General features: G+C 53.0%; 1 protein-coding gene across 1 annotated transcript; it reads right to left on the bottom strand.

Annotated features, from left to right (window-relative positions):
• Window positions 1–1,395: 1,395 nt before the first annotated feature.
• LOC122919891 (complement C5-like) lies at window positions 1,396–21,831 on the bottom strand. The gene is made up of 10 exons (XM_044269075.1): window positions 21,682–21,831; window positions 19,652–19,844; window positions 14,942–15,104; window positions 10,918–10,988; window positions 8,506–8,597; window positions 8,097–8,179; window positions 7,924–8,014; window positions 4,926–5,031; window positions 1,974–2,100; window positions 1,396–1,550 (listed from the first exon to the last, which is right to left on the bottom strand). Exons 1-10 carry the CDS (start codon window positions 21,744–21,746, stop codon window positions 1,396–1,398), a joined length of 1,146 nt encoding a protein of 381 aa, XP_044125010.1. The 5' UTR covers window positions 21,747–21,831.
• Between the last annotated feature and the right edge of the window lie 160 nt (window positions 21,832–21,991).

Here is a 21,991-nt window from a genome sequence, read left to right on the forward strand (position 1 = left end):
TGTATGTGCAGATACTGTGCTGTACTGTATGAACAGATACTGGTGCTGTACTGTATGAACAGATACTGGTGCTGTACTGTGTGCGCAGATACTGGTGCTGTACTGTATGTACAGATACTGGTGCTGTACTGTATGTACAGATACTGGTGCTGTACTGTATGAACCGGTACAGATACTGGTGCTGTACTGTGCGCAGATACTGTGCTGTACTGTGTGCGCAGATACTGGTGCTCTACTGTGTGCGCAGATACTGGTGCTATACTGTATGTACAGATACTGGTGCTGTACTGTATGAACAGATACTGGTGCTGTACTGTATGAACAGATACTGGTGCTGTACTGTATGAACAGATACTGGTGCTGTACTGTATGAACAGATACTGGTGCTGTACTGTGTGCGCAGATACTGGTGCTGTACTGTATGAACAGATACTGGTGCTGTACTGTATGAACAGATACTGGTGCTGTACTGTATGAACAGATACTGGTGCTGTACTGTGTGCGCAGATACTGGTGCTGTACTGTGTGCGCAGATACTGGTGCTGTACTGTGTGCGCAGATACTGGTGCTGTACTGTGTGCGCAGATACTGGTGCTGCACTGTATGTACAGATACTGGTGCTGCACTGTATGTACAGATACTGGTGCTGCACTGTATGTACAGATACTGGTGCTGCACTGTATGTACAGATACTGGTGCTGTACTGTATGTACAGATACTGGTGCTGTACTGTATGTACAGATACTGGTGCTCTACTGTGTGCGCAGATACTGGTGCTGTACTGTATGAACAGATACTGGTGCTCTACTGTGTGCGCAGATACTGGTGCTGTACTGTATGAACAGATACTGGTGCTGTACTGTATTCACCACCACATGTATCTGCTCCCCAGATAGACTCAGTTTTTTCACCACAGATAAGATGCACACCAAACTTCATTAGAGATCCACCGTTCCAGCATTAGAATTGGCTGAAGTGCAGATGCTCCTGCTCCCCCCCCCCCGCCTTCCCTCAGAATCGCCAATCCAACCAGCCAGTCACGGCAAGCGATGTAGCGGTATTTTCTGTGCACACTGCATACAAAGCCTGCTTGGATTGGGTGGGTCAGCCCCCTGTCTTCAGGACGATCTGAGCGGTAGTACGCACTGTGATACTGCCGGCATGAGAAAACCTCTGAGACCAGGGAGAGGGGGCTGCTTCAGGAGCGGCTGGCCGGGACGCAGCGCACGGTCGCTCAGCTAGAGGGCGCCTGTCCCTGAAGCTGATGAAGGACAGCTTCTCCGGTCCGGCTAGGAAGTAGGTTTCAGCACCCCGTATACCGGCATATAGGACGACACCCGGCGTATAAGACGACCCCCGACTTTTGAGAAGATTTTCATATGTTAAAAAGTAGTCTTATACAGTAGTTTGACAGAACGTTCTGTCTTCTCTCACCTTCACGTAGTAGGGCAGCGTGGGCTTCACATAGAGCGGGGTCCTGATCAGTTTCAGGGTGTACGGAGTGGTCACAAACTTGACGTCTGAGTTTTCACTCTCTTCAGACTGAGAACCTGAGAACAGAGAATATGATGCAGAAAAGAACCCACAGACAAGCTCCGCCCTCAGCGCACACAAGTGCCACGCTTAAAGGGGATGTCCAGAATTATAAACCACAACATCTTTCTTCCAGAAATAGCGCCACACCTGTCTGCGGGTCGTGTCTGGGATTGCAGCTCCAGTCAATACCACACACAACCTGAAGACAGTGGGGGCGCTGTCAGAAAGGAAGCAGCCATGTTGTCTAATCCTGAACAACCCCTTAAAATCTTTGAGCTTAGTTATCATGACCCGAGTCACCCACTCCCTGCTAATGTGGCGCCATCTGCAGGACTCGCTTAGGAACTGTAACTCCTGGGAATCAATCTCAGGCCCAGTTCACACTCATCTTCCAGGACCAGGCTGCAGCGATGCGTAGGGGGAGGGGGGTCCATTACCTTCCGTCTCCTCCACCGTGGCCGTTATATACAGGAAGGCTCCGTCCAGCTCCTCCAGCTGCGAATATCCGAGCTCCTGCACCGCCTGCTGCCCCCGGAACTGGAACACGGCTTCTCCATCAGTCATCTGCAGAAGATGGGGCACCTAAGCACTGCGCACCAGTGAGGGGGGGGGGGGGCGACAGAGGGGGAGGGGGGTGATGGGGGGGGGGGTCACAGGAGATTGGAGGGGGGTGATGGGGGGAGGTGTCACAGGAGATTGGAGGGGGGTGATGGGGGGAGGACAGGGAGGCGTCACAGGAGATTGGAGGGGGGTGATGGGGGAGGACAGGGAGGCGTTACAGGAGATTGGAGGAGGGTGATGGGGGGAGGACAGGGAGGCGTCACAGGAGATTGGAGGTGGTGATGGGGGAGGACAGGGAGGTGTCACAGGAGATTGGAGGGGGGTGATGGGGGGAGGACAGGGAGGTGTCACAGGAGATTGGAGGAGGGCGATGGGGGAGGACAGGGAGGTGTCACAGGAGATTGGAGGGGGGTGATGGGGGAGGACAGGGAGGTGTCACAGGAGATTGGAGGGGGGTGATGGGGGAGGACAGGGAGGTGTCACAGGAGATTGGAGAGGGGTGATGGGGGAGGACAGGGAGGCGTTACAGGAGATTGGAGGAGGGTGATGGGGGGAGGACAGGGAGGCGTCAACAGGAGATTGGAGGTGGTGATGGGGGAGGACAGGGAGGTGTCACAGGAGATTGGAGGGGGGTGATGGGGGGAGGACAGGGAGGTGTCACAGGAGATTGGAGGAGGGCGATGGGGGAGGACAGGGAGGTGTCACAGGAGATTGGAGGTGGTGATGGGGGAGGACAGGGAGGTGTCACAGGAGATTGGAGGGGGGTGATGGGGGGAGGACAGGGAGGTGTCACAGGAGATTGGAGGAGGGAGATGGGGAGGACAGGGAGGTGTCACAGGAGATTGGAGGAGGGTGATGGGGGAGGACAGGGAGGTGTCACAGGAGATTGGAGGGGGGTGATGGGGGAGGACAGGGAGGTGTCACAGGAGATTGTATGGGGGTGATGGGGGAGGACAGGGAGGTGTCACAGGAGATTGGAGGAGGGAGATGGGGAGGACAGAGAGGTGTCACAGGAGATTGGAGGAGGGGGATGGGGGAGGACAGGGATGGTGTCAAGGAGATTGGAGGGGGGTGATGGGGGAGGACAGAGGGGTGTCACAGGAGATTGGAGGGGGGTGATGGGGGAGGACAGGATGGTGTCACAGGAGATTGGAGGGGGGTGATGGGGGAGGACAGGGAGGCGTCACGGAGATTGGAGGAGGGTGATGGGGGAGGACAGAGAGGTGTCACAGGAGATTGGAGGGGGGTGATGGGGGAGGACAGGAGGTGTCAAGGAGATGGGAGGAGGGTGATGGGGGAGAACAGGGAGGTGTCACAGGAGATTGGAGGGTGGGATGGGGGAGGACAGGGAGGTGTCACAGGCGTATTGGAGGGGGGTGGATGGGGGAGGGACAGGGAGGGCGTTACAGGGAGATTGGAGGGGGGTTGATGGGGGAGGACAGAGAGGTGTCACAGGAGATTGGAGAGGGTGATGGGGGAGGACAGGGAGGTGTCACAGGAGATTGGAGGAGGGCGATGGGGAGGACAGGGAGGTGTCACAGGAGATTGGAGGGGGGTGATGGGGGAGGACAGGGAGGTGTCACAGGAGATTGGAGGGGGGGTGATGGGGGAGGACAGGGAGGTGTCACAGGAGATTGGAGGGGGGTGATGGGGGAGGACAGGAGGTGTCACAGGAGATTGGAGGGGGGTGATGGGGGAGGACAGGGAGGTGTCACAGGAGATTGGAGGGGGGTGATGGGGGAGGACAGGGAGGTGTCACAGGAGATTGGAGAGGGGTGATGGGGGAGGACAGGGAGGTGTCACAGGAGATTGGAGAGGGGTGATGGGGGAGGACAGGGAGGTGTCACAGGAGATTGGAGGAGGGTGATGGGGGGAGGACAGGGAGGTGTCACAGGAGATTGGAGGGGGGTGATGGGGGAGGACCGGGAGGTGTCACAGGAGATTGGAGGGGGGCGATGGGGGAGGACAGGGAGGCGTCACAGGAGATTGGAGGGGGGTGATGGGGGAGGACAGGGAGGTGTCACAGGAGATTGGAGAGGGGTGATGGGGGAGGACAGGGAGGTGTCACAGGAGATTGGAGGAGGGTGATGGGGAGGACAGGGAGGTGTCACAGGAGATTGGAGGGGGGTGATGGGGGAGGACAGGGAGGTGTCACAGGAGACTTGGAGGGGGGCGATGGGGGAGGACAGGGAGGTGTCACAGGAGATTGGAGGGGGGCGATGGGGGGAGGACAGGGAGGTGTCACAGGAGATTGGAGAGGGGTGATGGGGGAGGACAGGGAGGTGTCACAGGAGATTGGAGAGGGTGATGGGGGAGGACAGGGAGGTGTCACAGGAGATTGGAGGAGGGTGATGGGGGAGGACAGAGAGGTGTCACAGGAGATTGGAGAGGGTGATGGGGGGAGGACAGGGAGGTGTCACAGGAGATTGGAGGGGGTGATGGGGGAGGACAGGGAGGTGTCACAGGAGATTGGAGGAGGGTGATGGGGAGGACAGAGAGGTGTCACAGGAGATTGGAGGAGGGTGATGGGGAGGACAGGGAGGTGTCACAGGAGATTGGAGAGGGGTGATGGGGAGGACAGGGAGGTGTCACAGGAGATTGGAGAGGGGTGATGGGGGAGGACAGGGAGGTGTCACAGGAGATTGGAGGGGGTGATGGGGAGGACAGGGAGGTGTCACAGGAGATTGGAGGAGGGTGATGGGGAGGACAGGGAGGTGTCACAGGAGATTGGAGAGGGGTGATGGGGGAGGACAGGGAGGTGTCACAGGAGATTGGAGGGGGGCGATGAAAGGAGGGTAGGGGAGCTATGATGGGTGGGGGTCACTTACTGTCTGCACATCGATGCAGTTCGCCATCATCCTCCGCCTGCCGCTCTCTATTAACCCGTAGCGGATGAAGACTTTCGCCCGCTCCACTTTTTTAGTGTAATAATAACTGTAAAATAATAAGCGGTTTTCTCACAAATTCATGATCTCTGCTTGCTGTCTGTAAATGGGAACGCTCTAAGTTACAGGCTGAAAACCCATCCTGACCTGACACTTCTCACAGCAGAGAATCTGATACAGTTTCATCCAGTTAGAATATTCTAAGGGGAATTTATCAAATATACAAATGTATTATGTCAGTGTAATATTGGAGGAGTCGTCTCAAACCTTCCTTTATAGTCCCCAAAAGTGGAATTCAGTGATGTAATTCTACCTGTAACCATAAGGGGGTCCTTGCAACATAGAGACTTAAAGGGGTTGTCCGGGTTCAACCCTTATTTTCACCCAGGCGGCCCCCTTAGACTAGCATCGGAGCATCTCATGGTGGAGGACAGGGCAAGGGCTCTTTTTTTTATCATACCACATTGCCGGGGGAAGCTTCCGCCCGGCAGTGTGTTCGTGATGTCACAGGCTCTGATGGTCGGGCTTTAGCACTGCCCTAGCCGTTTTACTGGCTAGGGCAGCGGCAGCGCTACAGCCCGCCAATCAGTGTCGGTGATGTCACCGGGCTTCCTGGCAGCCCCATGGAGAGCCCCAGTACGTCACCGGAACTCCTAAAAATGCCTTTGCCCTGCGCGATTTAGCGCAGGGCAAAGGCGAGCATTGGAGCATGAACTGCTCCGATGCTCAAGTCAGGGGGGCTGCCGGGATGAAAATGAAGGTATGTCCGTGTTCAGCTCTGTTGTATAATCTGTATGCAGTGAGCTCCCTCTAGTGGTGGCTGTATAATCTGTATGTAGTGAGCTCCCTCTAGTGGTGGCTGTATAATCTGTATGTAGTAATCTCCTGAGCTCCCTCTAGTGGTGTCTGTATAATCTGTATGTAGTGAGCTCCCTCTAGTGGTGGCTGTATGAGCTGTATGTAGTGAGCTCCCTCTAGTGGTGACTGTATAATCTGTATGTAGTGAGCTTTCTCTAGTGGTGGCTGTATAATCTGTATGTAGTGAGCTCCCTCTAGTGGTGGCTGTATAATCTGTATGTAGTGAGCTCCCCCTAGTGGTGACTGTATAATCTGTATGTAGTGAGCTCCCTCTAGTGGTGGCTGTATAATCTGTATGTAGTGAGCTCCCTCTAGTGGTGGCTGTATAATCTGTATGTAGTGAGCTCCCTCTAGTGGTGGCTGTATAATCTGTATGTAGAGAGCTCCCTCTAGTGGTGACTGTATAATCTGTATGTAGTGAGCTCCCTCTAGTGGTGGCTGTATAATCTGTATGTAGTGAGCTCCCTCTAATGGTGGCTGTATAATCTGTATGCAGTGAGCTCCCTCTAGTGGTGGCTGTATAATCTGTATGTAGTGAGCTCCCTCTAGTGGTGGTTGTATAATCTGTATGTAGTGAGCTCCCTCTAGTGGTGGCTGTATAATCTGTATGCAGAGAGCTCCCTCTAGTGGTGGCTGTATAATCTGTATGTAGTGAGCTCCCTCTAGTGGTGACTGTATAATCTGTATGTAGTGAGCTCCCTCTAGTGGTGGCTGTATAATCTGTATGTAGTGAGCTCCCTCTAGTGGTGACTGTATAGTCTGTATGTAGTGAGCTCCCTCTAGTGGTGGCTGTATAATCTGTATGTAGTGAGCTCCCTCTAGTGGTGACTGTATAATCTGTATGTAGTGAGCTCCCTCTAGTGGTGGCTGTATAATCTGTATGTAGTGAGCTCCCTCTAGTGGTGGCTGTATAATCTGTATGCAGTGAGCTCCCTCTAGTGGTGGCTGTATAATCTGTATGTAGTGAGCTCCCTCTAGTGGTGGTTGTATAATCTGTATGTAGTGAGCTCCCTCTAGTGGTGGCTGTATAATCTGTATGCAGAGAGCTCCCTCTAGTGGTGGCTGTATAATCTGTATGTAGTGAGCTCCCTCTAGTGGTGACTGTATAATCTGTATGTAGTGAGCTCCCTCTAGTGGTGGCTGTATGATCTGTATGTAGTGAGCTCCCTCTAGTGGTGGCTGTATAATCTGTATGTAGTGAGCTCCCTCTACTGGTGGCTGTATAATCTGTATGCAGAGAGCTCCCTCTAGTGGTGGCTGTATAATCTGTATGTAGTGAGCTCCCTCTAGTGGTGGCTTTATAATCTGTATGTAGTGAGCTCCCTCTAGTGGTGACTGTATAATCTGTATGTAGTGAGCTCCCTCTAGTGGTGGCTGTATAATCTGTATGTAGTGAGCTCCCTCTAGAGGTGGCTGTATAATCTGTATGTAGTGAGCTCCCTCTAGTGGCGACTGTATAATCTGTATGTAATGAGCTCCCTCTAGTGGTGGCTGTATAATCTGTATGTAGTGAGCTCCCTCTAGTGGCGACTGTATGATTAAGTTACAGGGTCTGATGAGGGGAGTAGTAATTGCGGTAGCAGCTGCCCCTTACTGCTTTATATATCACCGCTCCTAGATGGGAAAACCCAGGCATTCAGCATATACAAAAATATATCTTTATTGAAATCGATAGAATAAATAAATAGATGCATAAATGGCCAAAGACAGACACGACAAGGAGAGCGCAGAGAACACGTCGGGACATTAAGTTATAGTATTGCAAGTAGCAGAAAAGGTGGGAAGGAAAAGCAAGTATAAAGAAATACAAAATCCAACCATGTGGCGCCCCCACCTCGATAAAAGACCACGATTGACGGCATGTACACAATACAGACCCGACTAGTGGCACCTCCGTGTTCTCTGCGCCCTCCATTGTCTCTGACCATTTATGCATCTATTTATTTGTTTTATCGATCTCAATAAGGAAATATTCTGGGATACGCGGCGCGCCGGGGCTTGTCCCCTCTAGCAGCGTTCTATTGCTCACGGGTATCTTGCTGTATATATCATGATGATGAAGTTGCGGTTCGGGGCCACTTACCTTGCCTTCACCGTTATGGTGAACGTGTCGAACGTCTCGTACGATATATAGTTTTGCTTCGGTTCGATGGTGACAAAGAATCTGGGCAGGACTGGAAGACAAGAGGTGACGTGAGACGCCATGTTCTGCAAGTGCCGCTCCGAGCAGATGTAACGATGGGAGAATGAAAATACCGTATTCCTTTACGTCAAACACCGCAGCGGTGGCGGTCGTGTAGTCTGCGCCGTAGACAGCTTCCATCTTCCATGTCCCAAATCTGAGGGTGAGAAGGGTGAATTTGGGCTTTACGTCCGAGGCACTCCGATTGTCTGCAGCCTTCTAATAGACTATGTTGTCCAGTTACTCACCATCTTCATGATCTCTGCTTGCTGTTAGGGAACAGAACTTATATAAGGTAGGTTGCTGCGAGACCAGGATTAGGTCCCTAGGGGTTCTCATTCACTAATAGCAGGCAGAGGTCTTGAGAGTGAAGAGCCTCTGCTGGCTCTCCAGGTGTTACCGGCCCTTTAAAGGTTTTTCCGGAGACATTAGCGGCCGGAGCGGAGACATCCTCTGACGGGCGGGGGGGGGGGGGTTACGTACTTGGGGTTGGCTGGAATCTTAAAGTCGGGAAAGGAGACGATTCCAGTGGCGTCCGGCTGCGTGATCACATCCATCTTCACCTCGTCCGGATCCTTCATGGACGGCAGAAATGATCTCGTTAGTGTCCTCACACGTCCCCCAACACAGCGCACCCCAAAAAGCTAAGATCCCCGCTCTCTCCAGTCACATCCAGAGCTGCAGTCACATTTCTGCTGTTACCTCATGTCTTATCCTCCAGTCACATCCAGAGCTGCAGTCACATTTCTGCTGTTACCTCATGTCTTATCCTCCAGTCAAATCAAGAGCTGCAGTCACATTTCCCCTGTTACATCATGTCTTATCCTCCAGTCACTCCCAGAGCTGCAGTCACATTTCCCCTGTTACATCATGTCTTATCCTCCAGTCACTCCCAGAGCTGCAGTCACATTTCTGCTGTTACCTCATGTCTTATCCTCGAGTCACTCCCAGAGCTGCAGTCACATTTCTCCTGTTACCTCATGTCTTATCCTCCAGTCACATCCAGAGCTGCAGTCACATTTCTGCTGTTACCTCATGTCTTATCCTCCAGTCACATCAAGAGCTGCAGTCACATTTCCCCTGTTACATCATGTCTTATCCTCCAGTCACTCCCAGAGCTGCAGTCACATTTCCCCTGTTACATCATTACTTATCCTCCAGTCACTCCCAGAGCTGCAGTCACATTTCTGCTGTTACCTCATGTCTTATCCTCGAGTCACTCCCAGAGCTGCAGTCACATTTCTCCTGTTACCTCATGTCTTATCCTCCAGTCACATCCAGAGCTGCAGTCACATTTCTGCTGTTACCTCATGTCTTATCCTCCAGTCACATCAAGAGCTGCAGTCACATTTCCCCTGTTACATCATGTCTTATCCTCCAGTCACTCCAGAGCTGCAGTCACATTTCCCCTGTTACATCATGTCTTATCCTCCAGTCACTCCCAGAGCTGCAGTCACATTTCTGCTGTTACCTCATGTCTTATCCTCGAGTCACTCCCAGAGCTGCAGTCACATTTCTCCTGTTACCTCATGTTTTATCCTCCAGTCACTCCCAGAGCTGCAGTCACAGTTCTGCTGTTACCTCATGTCTTATCCTCCAGTCACTCCCAGAGCTGCAGTCACATTTCTCCTGTTACCTCAGTCTTATCCTCCAGTCACTCCCAGAGCTGCAGTCACATTTCTCCTGTTACCTCATGTTTTATCCTCCAGTCACTCCCAGAGCTGCAGTCACATTTCTCCTGTTACCTCATGTTTTATCCTCCAGTCACTCCCAGAGCTGCAGTCACATTTTTGCTGTTACCTCATGTCTTATCCTGCAGTCACTCCCAGAGCTGCAGTCACATTTCTCCTGTTACATCATGTCTTATCCTCGAGTCACTCCCAGAGCTGCAGTCACATTTCTCCTTTTACATCATGTCTTATCCTCCAGTCACTCCCAGAGCTGCAGTCACATTTCTCCTGTTACATCATGTTTTATCCTCCAGTCACTCCCAGAGCTGCAGTCACACATTTCTCCTGTTACATCATGTTTTATCCTCCAGTCACTCCCAGAGCTGCAGTCACATTTCTGCTGTTACATCATGTCTTATCCTCCAGTCACTCCCAGAGCTGCAGTCACATTTCTGCTGTTACCTCATGTCTTATCCTCCAGTCACTCCCAGACCAGCAGCAGTCACATTTCTCCTGTTACATCATGTCTTATCCTCCAGTCACTCCCAGAGCTGCAGTCACATTTCTCCTGTTACATCATGTCTTATCCTCCAGTCACTCCCAGAGCTGCAGTCATATTTCTCCTGTTACATCATGTCTTATCCTCCAGTCACTCCCAGAGCTGCAGTCACATTTCTGCTGTTACATCATGTCTTATCCTCCAGTCACTCCCAGAGCTGCAGTCACATCATGTCTTAGGCCTCTTGCACACGGCCGTTGTGCTCCCGTGGCCTCATTGCGGCTGCACATGGCGGTTCAGCAATACATGGGGCACCGACCGTGTGCACTCCACATCACGGATGTGGGCCCATTCAAATCCGGAGATGCCGTGCGGAACGGAAGCACGGAATAGAACGCCACGGAAGCACGGAATAGAACGCCACGGAAGCACGGAATAGAACGCCACGGACGCACTATGGATTGTTTCCGTGGGGTTCCGATCTGAGCTTCCGTTCCGTAAAAATAGTAGAACTTGTTATGTTTTTTTGTGGAACGGTCACGGACACATTCAAGTTGGAATTGTCTGGATCCGTCCTGGTCGCCCCACGGATGTTGCCTGTGCATTAGGGACAGCAAATTGCGGTCCCCAATGCACGGAACGGAACCACAACGGCCGCGTGCAAGAGGCCGAATCGCTCAATCACTTCCAGAGCTGTCGGTGCCTCCGTCGCCGTGTAGAACTCACCTTGAAGGTGACAGTGACGTCTCGGCGCGCCGGCCTCAGTTCTTCATCCATGGAGTAGACCCGAAACTTCACTGCGAACACAAGAAGACGATATAACGCAATATTATATCTGCGCAGTACCCGACCCTATACTGCACCTGCACAGTGTCCGACCCTATACTGCACCTGCACAGTACCCGACCCTATGCTGCACCTGCACAGTACCCGACCCTATACTGCACCTGCACAGTGTCCGACCCTATGCTGCACCTGCACAGTACCCGACCCTATACTGCACCTGCACAGTGTCCGACCCTATACTGCACCTGCACAGTACCCGACCCTATACTGCACCTGCACAGTACCCGACCCTATGCTGCACCTGCACAGTACCCGACCCTATACTGCACCTCACAGTACCAGACCCTATACTGCACCTGCACAGTGTCCGACCCTATACTGCACCTGCACAGTACCCGACCCTATGCTTGCACCTGCACAGGTGCCGACCGTATACTGCACCTGCACAGTGTCCGACCCTATGGCTGCACCTGCACAGTACCCGACCCTATGCTGCACCTGCACAGTGTCCGACCGTATACTGCACCTGCACAGTACCCGACCCTATACTGCACCTGCGCAGTACCCGACCCTATGCTGCACCTGCACAGTACCCGACCCTATGCTGCACCTGCACAGTACCCGACCCTATACTGCACCTGCACAGTGTCCGACCCTATACGCACCTGCACAGTTGGTCCGACCCTATACTGCACCTGCACAGTACCCGACCCTATGCTGCACCTGCCACAGTACCCGACCCTATACTGCACCTGCACAGTGTCCGACCCTATACTGCACCTGCACAGTACCCGACCCTATGCCTGCACCTGCACAGTACCCGACCCCTATGCTTGCACCTGCACAGTACCCGAACCTATACTGCACCTGCACCAGTGTCCGACCCTATACGGCACCTGCCAGTACCCGACCCTAGGGTGCTGCACCTGCACAGTACCCGACCCTATACTGCACCTGCACAGTACCCGACCCTATACTGCACCTGCACAGTGTCCCGACCCTAGTATGCACCATGCACAGTACCCGACCCTATACTGCACCTGCAAGGTGTCCGACCCTATACTGCACCTGCACAGGTACCCGACCCTATGCTGCACCTGCACAGTGTCCGACCTATGCTGCACCTGCACAGTACCCGACCTAATACTGCACTCTGCACAGTGTCCGACCCTATACTGCACCTGCACATACCCGACCGTTACTGCACCTGCACAGTACCCGACCTTACTGCACCTGCACAGTAACGACCCTATACTGCACTGCACAGTACCCGACCCTATACGCACCTGCACAGTGTCCGACCCTAACTGCACCTGCACAGTACCCGACGTATACTGCACCTGCACAGTACCCGACCTATACTGCACCTGCACAGTAACCCGACCCTATACTGCACCTGCACAGTACCCGACCCTATACTGCACCTGCACAGGTCCGAACCATACTGCACCTGCAAGTACAGAACCTATGCTGCACCTGCACAGTGTCCGACCTATACTGCACCTGCACAGTACCGACCCTATGCTGCACCTGCACAGTGTCCGACCTATACTGCACCTGCACAGTACCCGACCCTATGCTGCACCTGCACAGTGTCCGACCGTATACTGCACCTGCACAGTACCGACCCTATGCTGCAATGCACAGTGTCCGACCGATACTGCACCTGCACAGTACCAACCCTATGCTGCCCTGCACAGTACCCGACCCTATACTGCACCTGCACAGTACCGACCCTATGCTGCACCTGCACAGTACACGACCCTATGCTGCACCTGCACAGTGTCCGACCCTATACTGCACCTGCACAGTGTCCGACCCTATACTGCACCTGCACAGTGTCCGACCCTATACTGCACCTGCACAGTGCCCGACCCTATACTGCACCTGCACAGTACCGACCCTATACTGCACCTGCACAGTACCCGACCCTATACTGCACCTGCACAGTACCGACCCTAATGCACCTGCACAGTACCCGACCCTATAGGCACCTGCACAGTACCCGACCCTATACTGCACCTGCACAGTACCCGACCCTATACTGCACCTGCACAGTACCCGACCCTATGCTGCACCTGCACAGTACCCGACCCTATGCTGCACTGCGCAGTACCGACCCTAGCTGCTGCGCAGTGCCCGACCCTATGCTGCACCTGCACAGTACCGACCCTATACTGCACTGCACAGTGTCGACCGTATGCTGCACCTGCACAGTACCCGACCCTATGCTGCACCTGCACAGTGTCCGACCGTATACTGCACCTGCAACAGTGCCCGACCCTATACTGCACCGCACAGTGTCCGACCGTATGCTGCACCTGCACAGTACCCGACCCTATACTGCACCTGCCACAGTACCCGACCCTATACTGCACCTGCACAGTATCCGACCGTATGCTGCACCTGCACAGTACCCGACCCTATGCTGCACCTGCACAGTACCCGACCCTATACTGCACCTGCACAGTACCCGACCCTATGCTGCACCTGCACAGTACCCCGACCCTATGCTGCACCTGCACAGTACCCGACCCTATGCTGCACCTGCACAGTACCCGACCCTATGCTGCACCTGCCACAGTACCCAACCCTATACTGCACCTGCACAGTACCCGACCGTATACCTGCACCTGCACAGTACCCGACCCTATGCTGCACCTGCACAGTACCCGACCCTATGCGCCCCTGCACAGTACCCGACCCTATGCTGCACCTGCACAGTACCCGACCCTATGCTGCACCTGCACAGTAACCCGACCTATGCTGCACCTGCACAGTACCGGACCCTATAGTGCACCTGCACAGTACCCCGACCCCTATGCTGCACCTGCACAGTACCCGACCCTATGCTGCACCTGCACAGTACCCGACCCTATGCTGCACCTGCACAGTACCCGGACCCTATGCTGCACCTGCACAGTACCCGACCCTATGCTGCACCTGCACAGTACCCTACCCTATGATGCACCTGCACAGTACCCGACCCTATGCTGCACCTGCACAGTACCCGACCCTATGCTGCACCTGCACAGTACCCAACCCTATTCTGCACCTGCACAGTACCCGACCCTATGCTGCACCTGCACAGTACCCGACCCTATGTTGCACCTGCACAGTACCCAACGCTATGCTGCACCTGCACAGTACCCGACCCTATGCTGCACCTGCACAAGTACCCGACCGTATACTGCACCTGCACAGTACCCGACCGTATACTGCACCTGCACAGTGTCCGACCCTATACTGCACCTGCACAGTACCCGACCCTATACTGCACCTGCACAGTACCCGACCCTATACTGCACCTGCACAGTACCCGACCGTATACTGCACCTGCACAGTACCCGACCCTATACTGCACCTGCACAGTACCCGACCCTATGCTGCACCTGCACAGTACCCGACCCTATGCTGCACCTGCACAGTACCCGACCCTATACTGCACCTGCACAGTACCCGACCCTATGCTGCACCTGCACAGTACCCGACCCTATACTGCACCTGCACAGTACCCGACCGTATACTGCACCTGCACAGTGTCCGACCCTATACTGCACCTGCACAGTACCCGACCCTATACTGCACCTGCACAGTACCCGACCCCTATACTGCACCTGCACAGTACCCGACCCTATACTGCACCTGCACAGTACCCGACCCTATACTGCACCTGCACAGTACCCGACCCTATGCTGCACCTGCACAGTACCCGACCCTATGCTGCACCTGCACAGTACCCGACCCTATGCTGCACCTGCACAGTACCCGACCCTATACTGCACCTGCACAGTACCCGACCCTATGCTGCACCTGTACAGTACCCGACCCTATGCTGCACCTGTACAGTACATGACGGTATATTTTATGTTGTATAATTTTCGGACTCTTTATAACCAATCCTCAGTGATCACAATCTCTACTGCCGTCATGTTTTACAGCAGCTGTAAAGTGAGGCGGTTACCGGACTGGTCGGGGGTGTAGACGGGTTTGTCGGTCTGGATGAAGAGGAAGCCGTTGCGATGTGTGACAGGGACACGCTCCTCCTTGGTGAATGACTTGGACTGAGCCTCCAGATACACATACTGCGCGGTGCCGTCCTTCCGGGGGAAATCCTTCACTTGTAACTACGAGAAGAGACCTGAGAAATCAGAACACGCGCTGCGCAGGCATCCGTCTCACATGGCAGCACCATGTACACGGGAGCCATAATCCATCTGACATGTCGGGGTACTTGTGCTGGGAGTACCGACATGTGAGGGGGTACTTATTTATACAGGGTATATACAGTGGATATGTGTCCTCTATATATAGAGTATACGTCCTCCGTAGTATATATACAGTGGATATAAAAAGTCTACACGCCCCTGTGTCCTCTGTATATACACAGTATACGTCCTCTGTAGTATATATACAGTATACGTCCTCTGTAGTATATACACAGTATACGTCCTCTGTAGTATATATACAGTAGATATAAAAAGTCTACACGCCCCTGCTAAAATGTCAGGTTTCTGTGATGTGAAAAATGAGACAAAGATAAATCATTTCAGGACTTTCCCCCCTTTGATGTGACCTATAAACTGCACAACTCAATGGAAAACAAACTGAAATCTTTTAGGTGGAGGGAAGAAAACTAAAATAATGTGGTTGCATAAGTGTGCACACCCTCTTATAACTGGGGCTGTCGCTGTGTCCAGAATGAGGCAATCACATCCACAATCCTGTTAGATCGCAGTCCGCAGACACCGGCCGTCATGTAAAGGGCCTCGGATTAACCCCAGATAAAGCGCAGCCGCTCTAGTTGGCCTTTCCTGAGGTTTTCTTAGTCGCCTCCCACAGCAGAAGCCACGGTCCACACAGAGCTTCCATCAGAGGGATCTCAGTGTTAGAAGTCCAGACATACAGTCCTGATCAAAAGTTTAAGACCACTTGAAAAATTAAAAAAAAAACTATTTAGCCTGGCTGGATCCTAACAAGGTTCCAAGTGGAGCTTCACCATGCAACAAGAAGAGATGGGAGGAGACAGAACATTTTTTGAGCATTCAATTTAATGAAAACAACGAATAAACTGAAACCGGCTGTTTTTCAGCTGATCCATAGTTTAGGACCACATGCCTTTAAAAGACCAAATCTGTGCAGAGATGTGGATTCCTTGTCATTCTCTGTCAGGTAGTCGCACGTTGTGATGGCAAAGGCAAAAAAACTCTCCCTTTTTGAACGTGGTCGGGTTGTTGAGCTGCATAAGCAGGGTCTCTCACAGCGCGCCATCGCTGCTGAGGGGGGACGCAGTAAGACAGTCATTTGGAGTTTCTTAAATGATCCTGAGGGTTATGGAACAAAAAAGTCAAGTGGAAGACCCAAAAAAATGTCCTCAGCACTGAGCCGGAGGATCCAATTGGCTGTCCGTCAAGACACTGGACGATCCTCGACCCAAATTAAGGCCCTTACTGGTGCTGACTGCAGCCCCATAACCATCAGACGGCATCTGAGACTGAAGGGCTTCAAAAACAAAAAACGTCTTCAAAAGACCTCGTCTCCTTGAACGCCACAGAACTGCTCGTTAGGACTTTGCAAGAGAGCACCAAACATGGGACATTCCAAGGTGGAAGAAAGTTTTATTCTCTGATGAGAAAAAATGTAACCTTGATGGTTTCCAACGTTACTGGCATGACAAGCAGATCCCACCTGAGATGTGTTCTACGCGCCACAGTGGAGGGGGCGCCATAATGGTCTGGGGGGCTTTATCCTTCAGTGGAACAACGGAGCTTCAGGAAGTGCAGGGGCGTCAAACGGCCGCTGGCCATGTCCAGATGTTGCAGAGAGCATTCCTCATGACTGAGGGCCCTCGTCTGTGGGGTAACAGGACAACGCTACAGGACACAATGCCCGCAGGACAAGGGACTTCTTCCAGGAGAATAACATCACTCTTTTGGCCCATCCTGCGTGTTCCCCTGATCCAATTGAGAGCCTTTGGGGATGGATGGCAAGGGAAGGTTACAAGAATGGACAACAGTTCCAGACAGTAGATGACCTTCGTGCGGCGTCTTCACCACTTGGAGAAATGTTCCCACTCACCTCATGGAAACGCTTGCATCAAGCATGCCGAAACAATAACGGCGGAGCTACTCATTACTGAGGTCATGTTTGGAGGTTCGATATCTGTTTTGGGGGGGGTTTAGTTTTTTTTTTTGGAGGTGTGGGCCTAAACTTTGGATCGGCTGAAAAACAGCCTGTTTCAGTTTATTCGTCGTTTTCATTAAATTGAATGCTCCAAAAATGTTCTGTCTCCTCCCATCTCTTCTTGTTGCATGGTGAAGCTCCACTTGGAACCTTGTTAGGATCCCGCCAGGCTACATAGGATTTTTTGCAATTTTTCAAGTGGTCTTAAACTTTTGATCAGGACTGTATCAGTCAGGAGAAGGGGACACAAGAATTTCCAAGGTATTAGATCTACCATGGAACACAGTGGAGACCGTCATCAAGTGGAGGAAATATGGCCCAACAGTGACATCACCAAGAACTGGACGTCCCTCCAAACTGATGAAAAGATGAGAAGAAAACTGGTCTGGGAGGGACCAAGAGGCCGACAGCAACATTACAGGAGCTGCAGGAATATCTGGCCAGTCCTGGCCGTGTGGTCCATGTGACAACAATCTCCCGTATTCTTCATATGTCTGGGCTATGGGGTAAAGTGGCAAGACGGAAGCCTTTTCTTACCAAGAGAAACATCCAAGCCGGGCTACATTCTGCAAAAACACATCTGAAGTCTCCCAAAAGCCTGTGGGGAAAGGTGTTCTGGTCTGATGAAACCAAGGTGGAACTTTTTGGCCATAATTCCAAAAGATATGTTTGGGGCAAAAACAACACTGCCCATCACCAGAAGAACCCCATCCCCACAGTGAAGCCTGGCGGTGGCAGCATCGTGCCAAGGGGCTGGTCTTCAGCTGGAACTGGGGACTTTTTAGTTAAGCTGGAGGGAATTCTGAACAGTTCCAAATACCGGTCAATATTGGCCCAAAACCTTCAGGCTTCTGCTAGAAAGCTGAACATGAAGAGGAACTTCATCTCTCAGCAGAACAACGACCCAAAGCAGACATCCAAATCAGCCAAGGAATGGCTTCACCAGAAGAAGAGGAACGTTTAGGAATGTCCCAGCCAGAGCCCAGACCTGAATCTGATTGGCAATCTGTGAGGTGATCTAAAGGGGGCCGTGCCCAGGAGAAGCCCTCGCAATCTGTGGGGTGATCTAAAGGGGGCCGTGCCCAGGAACTGCCCTCGCAATCTGTGGGGTGATCTGAAGAGGGCCGTGTCCAGGAACTGCCCTCGCAATCTGTGGGGTGATCTGAAGAGGGCTGTGCCCAGGAGATGCCCTCGCAATCTGTGGGGTGATCTGAGGAGGGCTGTGCCCAGGAGATGCCCTCGCAATCTGTGGGGTGATCTGAGGAGGGCTGTGCCCAGGAGATGCCCTCGCAATCTGTGGGGTGATCTGAAGAGGGCTGTGCCCAGGAGATGCCCTCGCAGTCTGTGGGGTGATCTGAAGAGGGCTGTGCCCAGGAGATGCCCTCGCCATCTGTGGGGTGATCTGAAGAGGGCTGTGCCCAGGAGATGCCCTCGCAATCTGTGGGGTGATCTGAAGAGGGCCGTGCCCAGGAGATGCCCTCGCAATCTGTGGGGTGATCTGAAGAGGGCTGTGCCCAGGAGATGCCCTCGCAATCTGTGGGGTGATCTGAAGAGGGCTGTGCCCAGGAGATGCCCTCGCAATCTGTGGGGTGATCTAAAGGGGGCTGTGCCCAGGAGATGCCCTAGCAATCTGTGGGGTGATCTGAAGAGGGCTGTGCCCAGGAGATGCCCTCGCAATCTGTGGGGTGATCTGAAGAGGGCCGTGCCCAGGAGATGCCCTCGCAATCTGTGGGGTGATCTGAAGAGGGCTGTGCCCAGGAGATGCCCTCGCAATCTGTGGGGTGATCTGAAGAGGGCTGTGCCCAGGAGATGCCCTCGCAATCTGTGGGGTGATCTGAAGAGGGCTGTGCCCAGGAGATGCCCTCGCAGTCTGACAGATTTTGAGGGTTTCTGCAAAGAGTCAAACTGTGCCATGCTGATAGACTCAGACCCAAAAGACTGAGCGCTGGAATAACATCAAAAGGGGCTTCAACAAAGTATTAGTTTAAGGGAATTTTGCAACCACATTATTTTAGTTTTCTTCCCTCCACCTAAAAGATTTCAGTTTGTTTTCCATTGAGTTGTACAGTTTATAGGTCACATCAAAGGGGGGAAAGTCCTGAAATGATTTATCTTTGTCTCATTTTTTTTAACATCACAGAAACCGGACATTTAACAGGGGCGTGTAGACTTTTTCTATCCACTGTATATATAGAGGACACATACAGGGGTGTGTAGACTTTCTATCCACTGTGTATATAGAGGACACATACAGGGGTGTGTAGACTTTTTCTATCCACTGTATATATATATATATGACACATACAGGGGTGTGTAGACTTTTTCTATCCACTGTGTATATATCGGACACATACGGGGTGTGTAGATGTGGACTGGGGGCACTTATGTAGGGTATGTACTTGTGGGGTGGGGGTACTTACTAATGTAGGGTATGTACTTGTAGGCTGAGGTACACCACCTCCGCGGACATGGCGGTCGGTACCCCACTTACCTGGAGGGTGGCCAGCCCCTGGAAGTTGTTGGCGGGGGTCAGCTCCAGGTGCTGGGTGGAGAACTTCCTCTTTTTATCGGGGTAACTGAGTACGGAGATCCGGACGGGGAGATTCTCTGTGTGTCCAAAGCTCTGGACGAGCACGGGCTCCTGAGCGCCCACTCGCCACACCCGGGGGCCCATCACCAGGAACCTGAAAGAGAGCACCTGCGTGAGCGGCCGGCCCCAATGCCTGCGGATAAGATCTCTGCTTGCTGCACAGGGGCCCCAGTATTGTATCAACAACCAGACTGTTCACAAGAAGAGATGAGCAGAGAGGGCGCCGCTGATCTCCAGCACTTTACAGCATCATAACAGAATAATACCGCCACCCCATGACTGCTGCATGACGGAATAATACCTCCACCCCATGACTGCTGCATGACGGAATAATACCGCCACCCCATGTCTGCTACATGACGGAATAATACCGCCACCCCATGTCTGCTACATGACGGAATAATACCGCCACCCCATGACTGCTGCATGACGGAATAATACCTCCACCCCATGTCTGCTGCATGACGGAATAATACCGCCACCCCATGTCTGCTACATGACGGAATAATACCGCCACCCCATGACTGCTATATGACGGAATAATACCGCCACCCCATGTCTGCTACATGACGGAATAATACCGCCACCCCATGACTGCTGCATGACGGAATAATACCGCCACCCCATGTCTGCTACATGACGGAATAATACCGCCACCCCATGACTGCTACATGACGGAATAATACCGCCACCCCATGACTGTACATGACGGAATAATACCGCCACCCCATGTCTGCTACATGACGGAATAATACCGCCACCCCATGACTGCTACATGACGGAATAATACCGCCACCCCATGTCTGCTACATGACGGAATAATACCGCCACCACATGACTGCTACATGACGGAATAATACCGCCACCCATGACTGCTACATGACGGAATAATACCGCCACCCCATGACTGCTACATGACGGAATAATACCGCCACCCCATGACTGCTACATGACGGAATAATACCGCCACCCCATGACTGCTACATGACGGAATAATACCGCCACCCCATGTCTGCTACATGACAGAATAATACCGCCACCCCATGACTGCTACATGACGGAATAATACCGCCACCCATGACTGCTACATGACGGAATAATACCGCCACCCCATGACTGCTACATGACGGAATAATACCGCCACCCCATGACTGCTACATGACGGAATAATACCGCCACCCCATGACTGCTACATGACGGAATAATACCGCCACCCCATGACTGCTACATGACGGAATAATACCGCCACCCCATGTCTGCTACATGACGGAATAATACCGCCACCCCATGTCTGCTACATGACGGAATAATACCGCCACCCCATGACTGCTACATGACGGAATAATACCGCCACCCCATGACTGCTACATGACGGAATAATACCGCCACCCCATGACTGCTACATGACGGAATAAGACCCCCCACACAGTAATAATGCCCCTCCCCCACACAGTAATAGCGCCCCACTGTGCCCTGAGACTGTGGTATCGGTTTGGCGGTATTAGATCCCTGCCTGGTAGACATATTGGCCGGTGGAGGAGAGGTCTTTGGGCCGCCTGCCATAACATGAAGTGGCCCTTCTCTGGGGCCCCGGGCCAAAAGCCTAGTGCCTGGGGGTCCTATTGGAGATGGGAGCCCAGTTTGAGCCCCAATGCTGCACAGCTGGGAGGTTTGTTACAATGTAACAGGGAAGCGGTCTGATACATCGGAGCCGCCCCTCCCCCACCCGGGGCACTGAGCGCGAGGAGTCCAGGACCCCCGACTGCAATAACATGCCTCAGATCTCTGCTTGCTGTCAGGGAATACAAACGTTCATTACTTACATTTACAGGCTGAGACGCTGACCGGGTCCTGCGCGCACCGTCTGCCTCCAGACTGATACATTGTAACAAACCCGTTTGCTCTAAGCCCGCAGTTTACATAGGACTCACGTTTGCTCCTGGCTGCAGCCTCCTCCATAAAGCATGAAAAGCAGCGCCGTGTGAACGAGGATCATGGTGCCTCCGCGATGTCGCAGCCTCTCCTGCCGGTCTCTGTGTGGACAGTGGACAGTGTGTGTCCGGAGGTCACGTGTCCGCCCTGAAAGGAGGCTGGCACAGTGTAACGGGGGCCCAGCAGTGTGCGACTATGGGGTCAGGGACAAAAGGGTTAGCAGTGACCTCTGCAGGACCTCCCACAACAGTGTCCTCCAGTGCCCCCCACAACAGTGTCCTCCAGTGCCCCCCACAACAGTGTCCTCCG

This window comes from Bufo gargarizans, chromosome 9 (genome assembly GCF_014858855.1).
Source record: "Bufo gargarizans isolate SCDJY-AF-19 chromosome 9, ASM1485885v1, whole genome shotgun sequence".
NCBI lineage: Eukaryota > Metazoa > Chordata > Amphibia > Anura > Bufonidae > Bufo > Bufo gargarizans.

Coding starts and splice junctions, on each gene's coding strand:
- LOC122919891 (XM_044269075.1), bottom strand. CDS start 21,746: ATGATCCTCGTTCACACGGCGCTGCTTTTCATGCTTTATGGAGGAGGC. Junction 2,101..4,925: donor ACTGCATCGATGTGCAGACA/GTAAGTGACCCC, acceptor CATCTTCTGCAG/ATGACTGATGGAGAAGCCGT. Junction 1,551..1,973: donor CACGGTGGAGGAGACGGAAG/GTAATGGACCCC, acceptor CTCTGTTCTCAG/GTTCTCAGTCTGAAGAGAGT.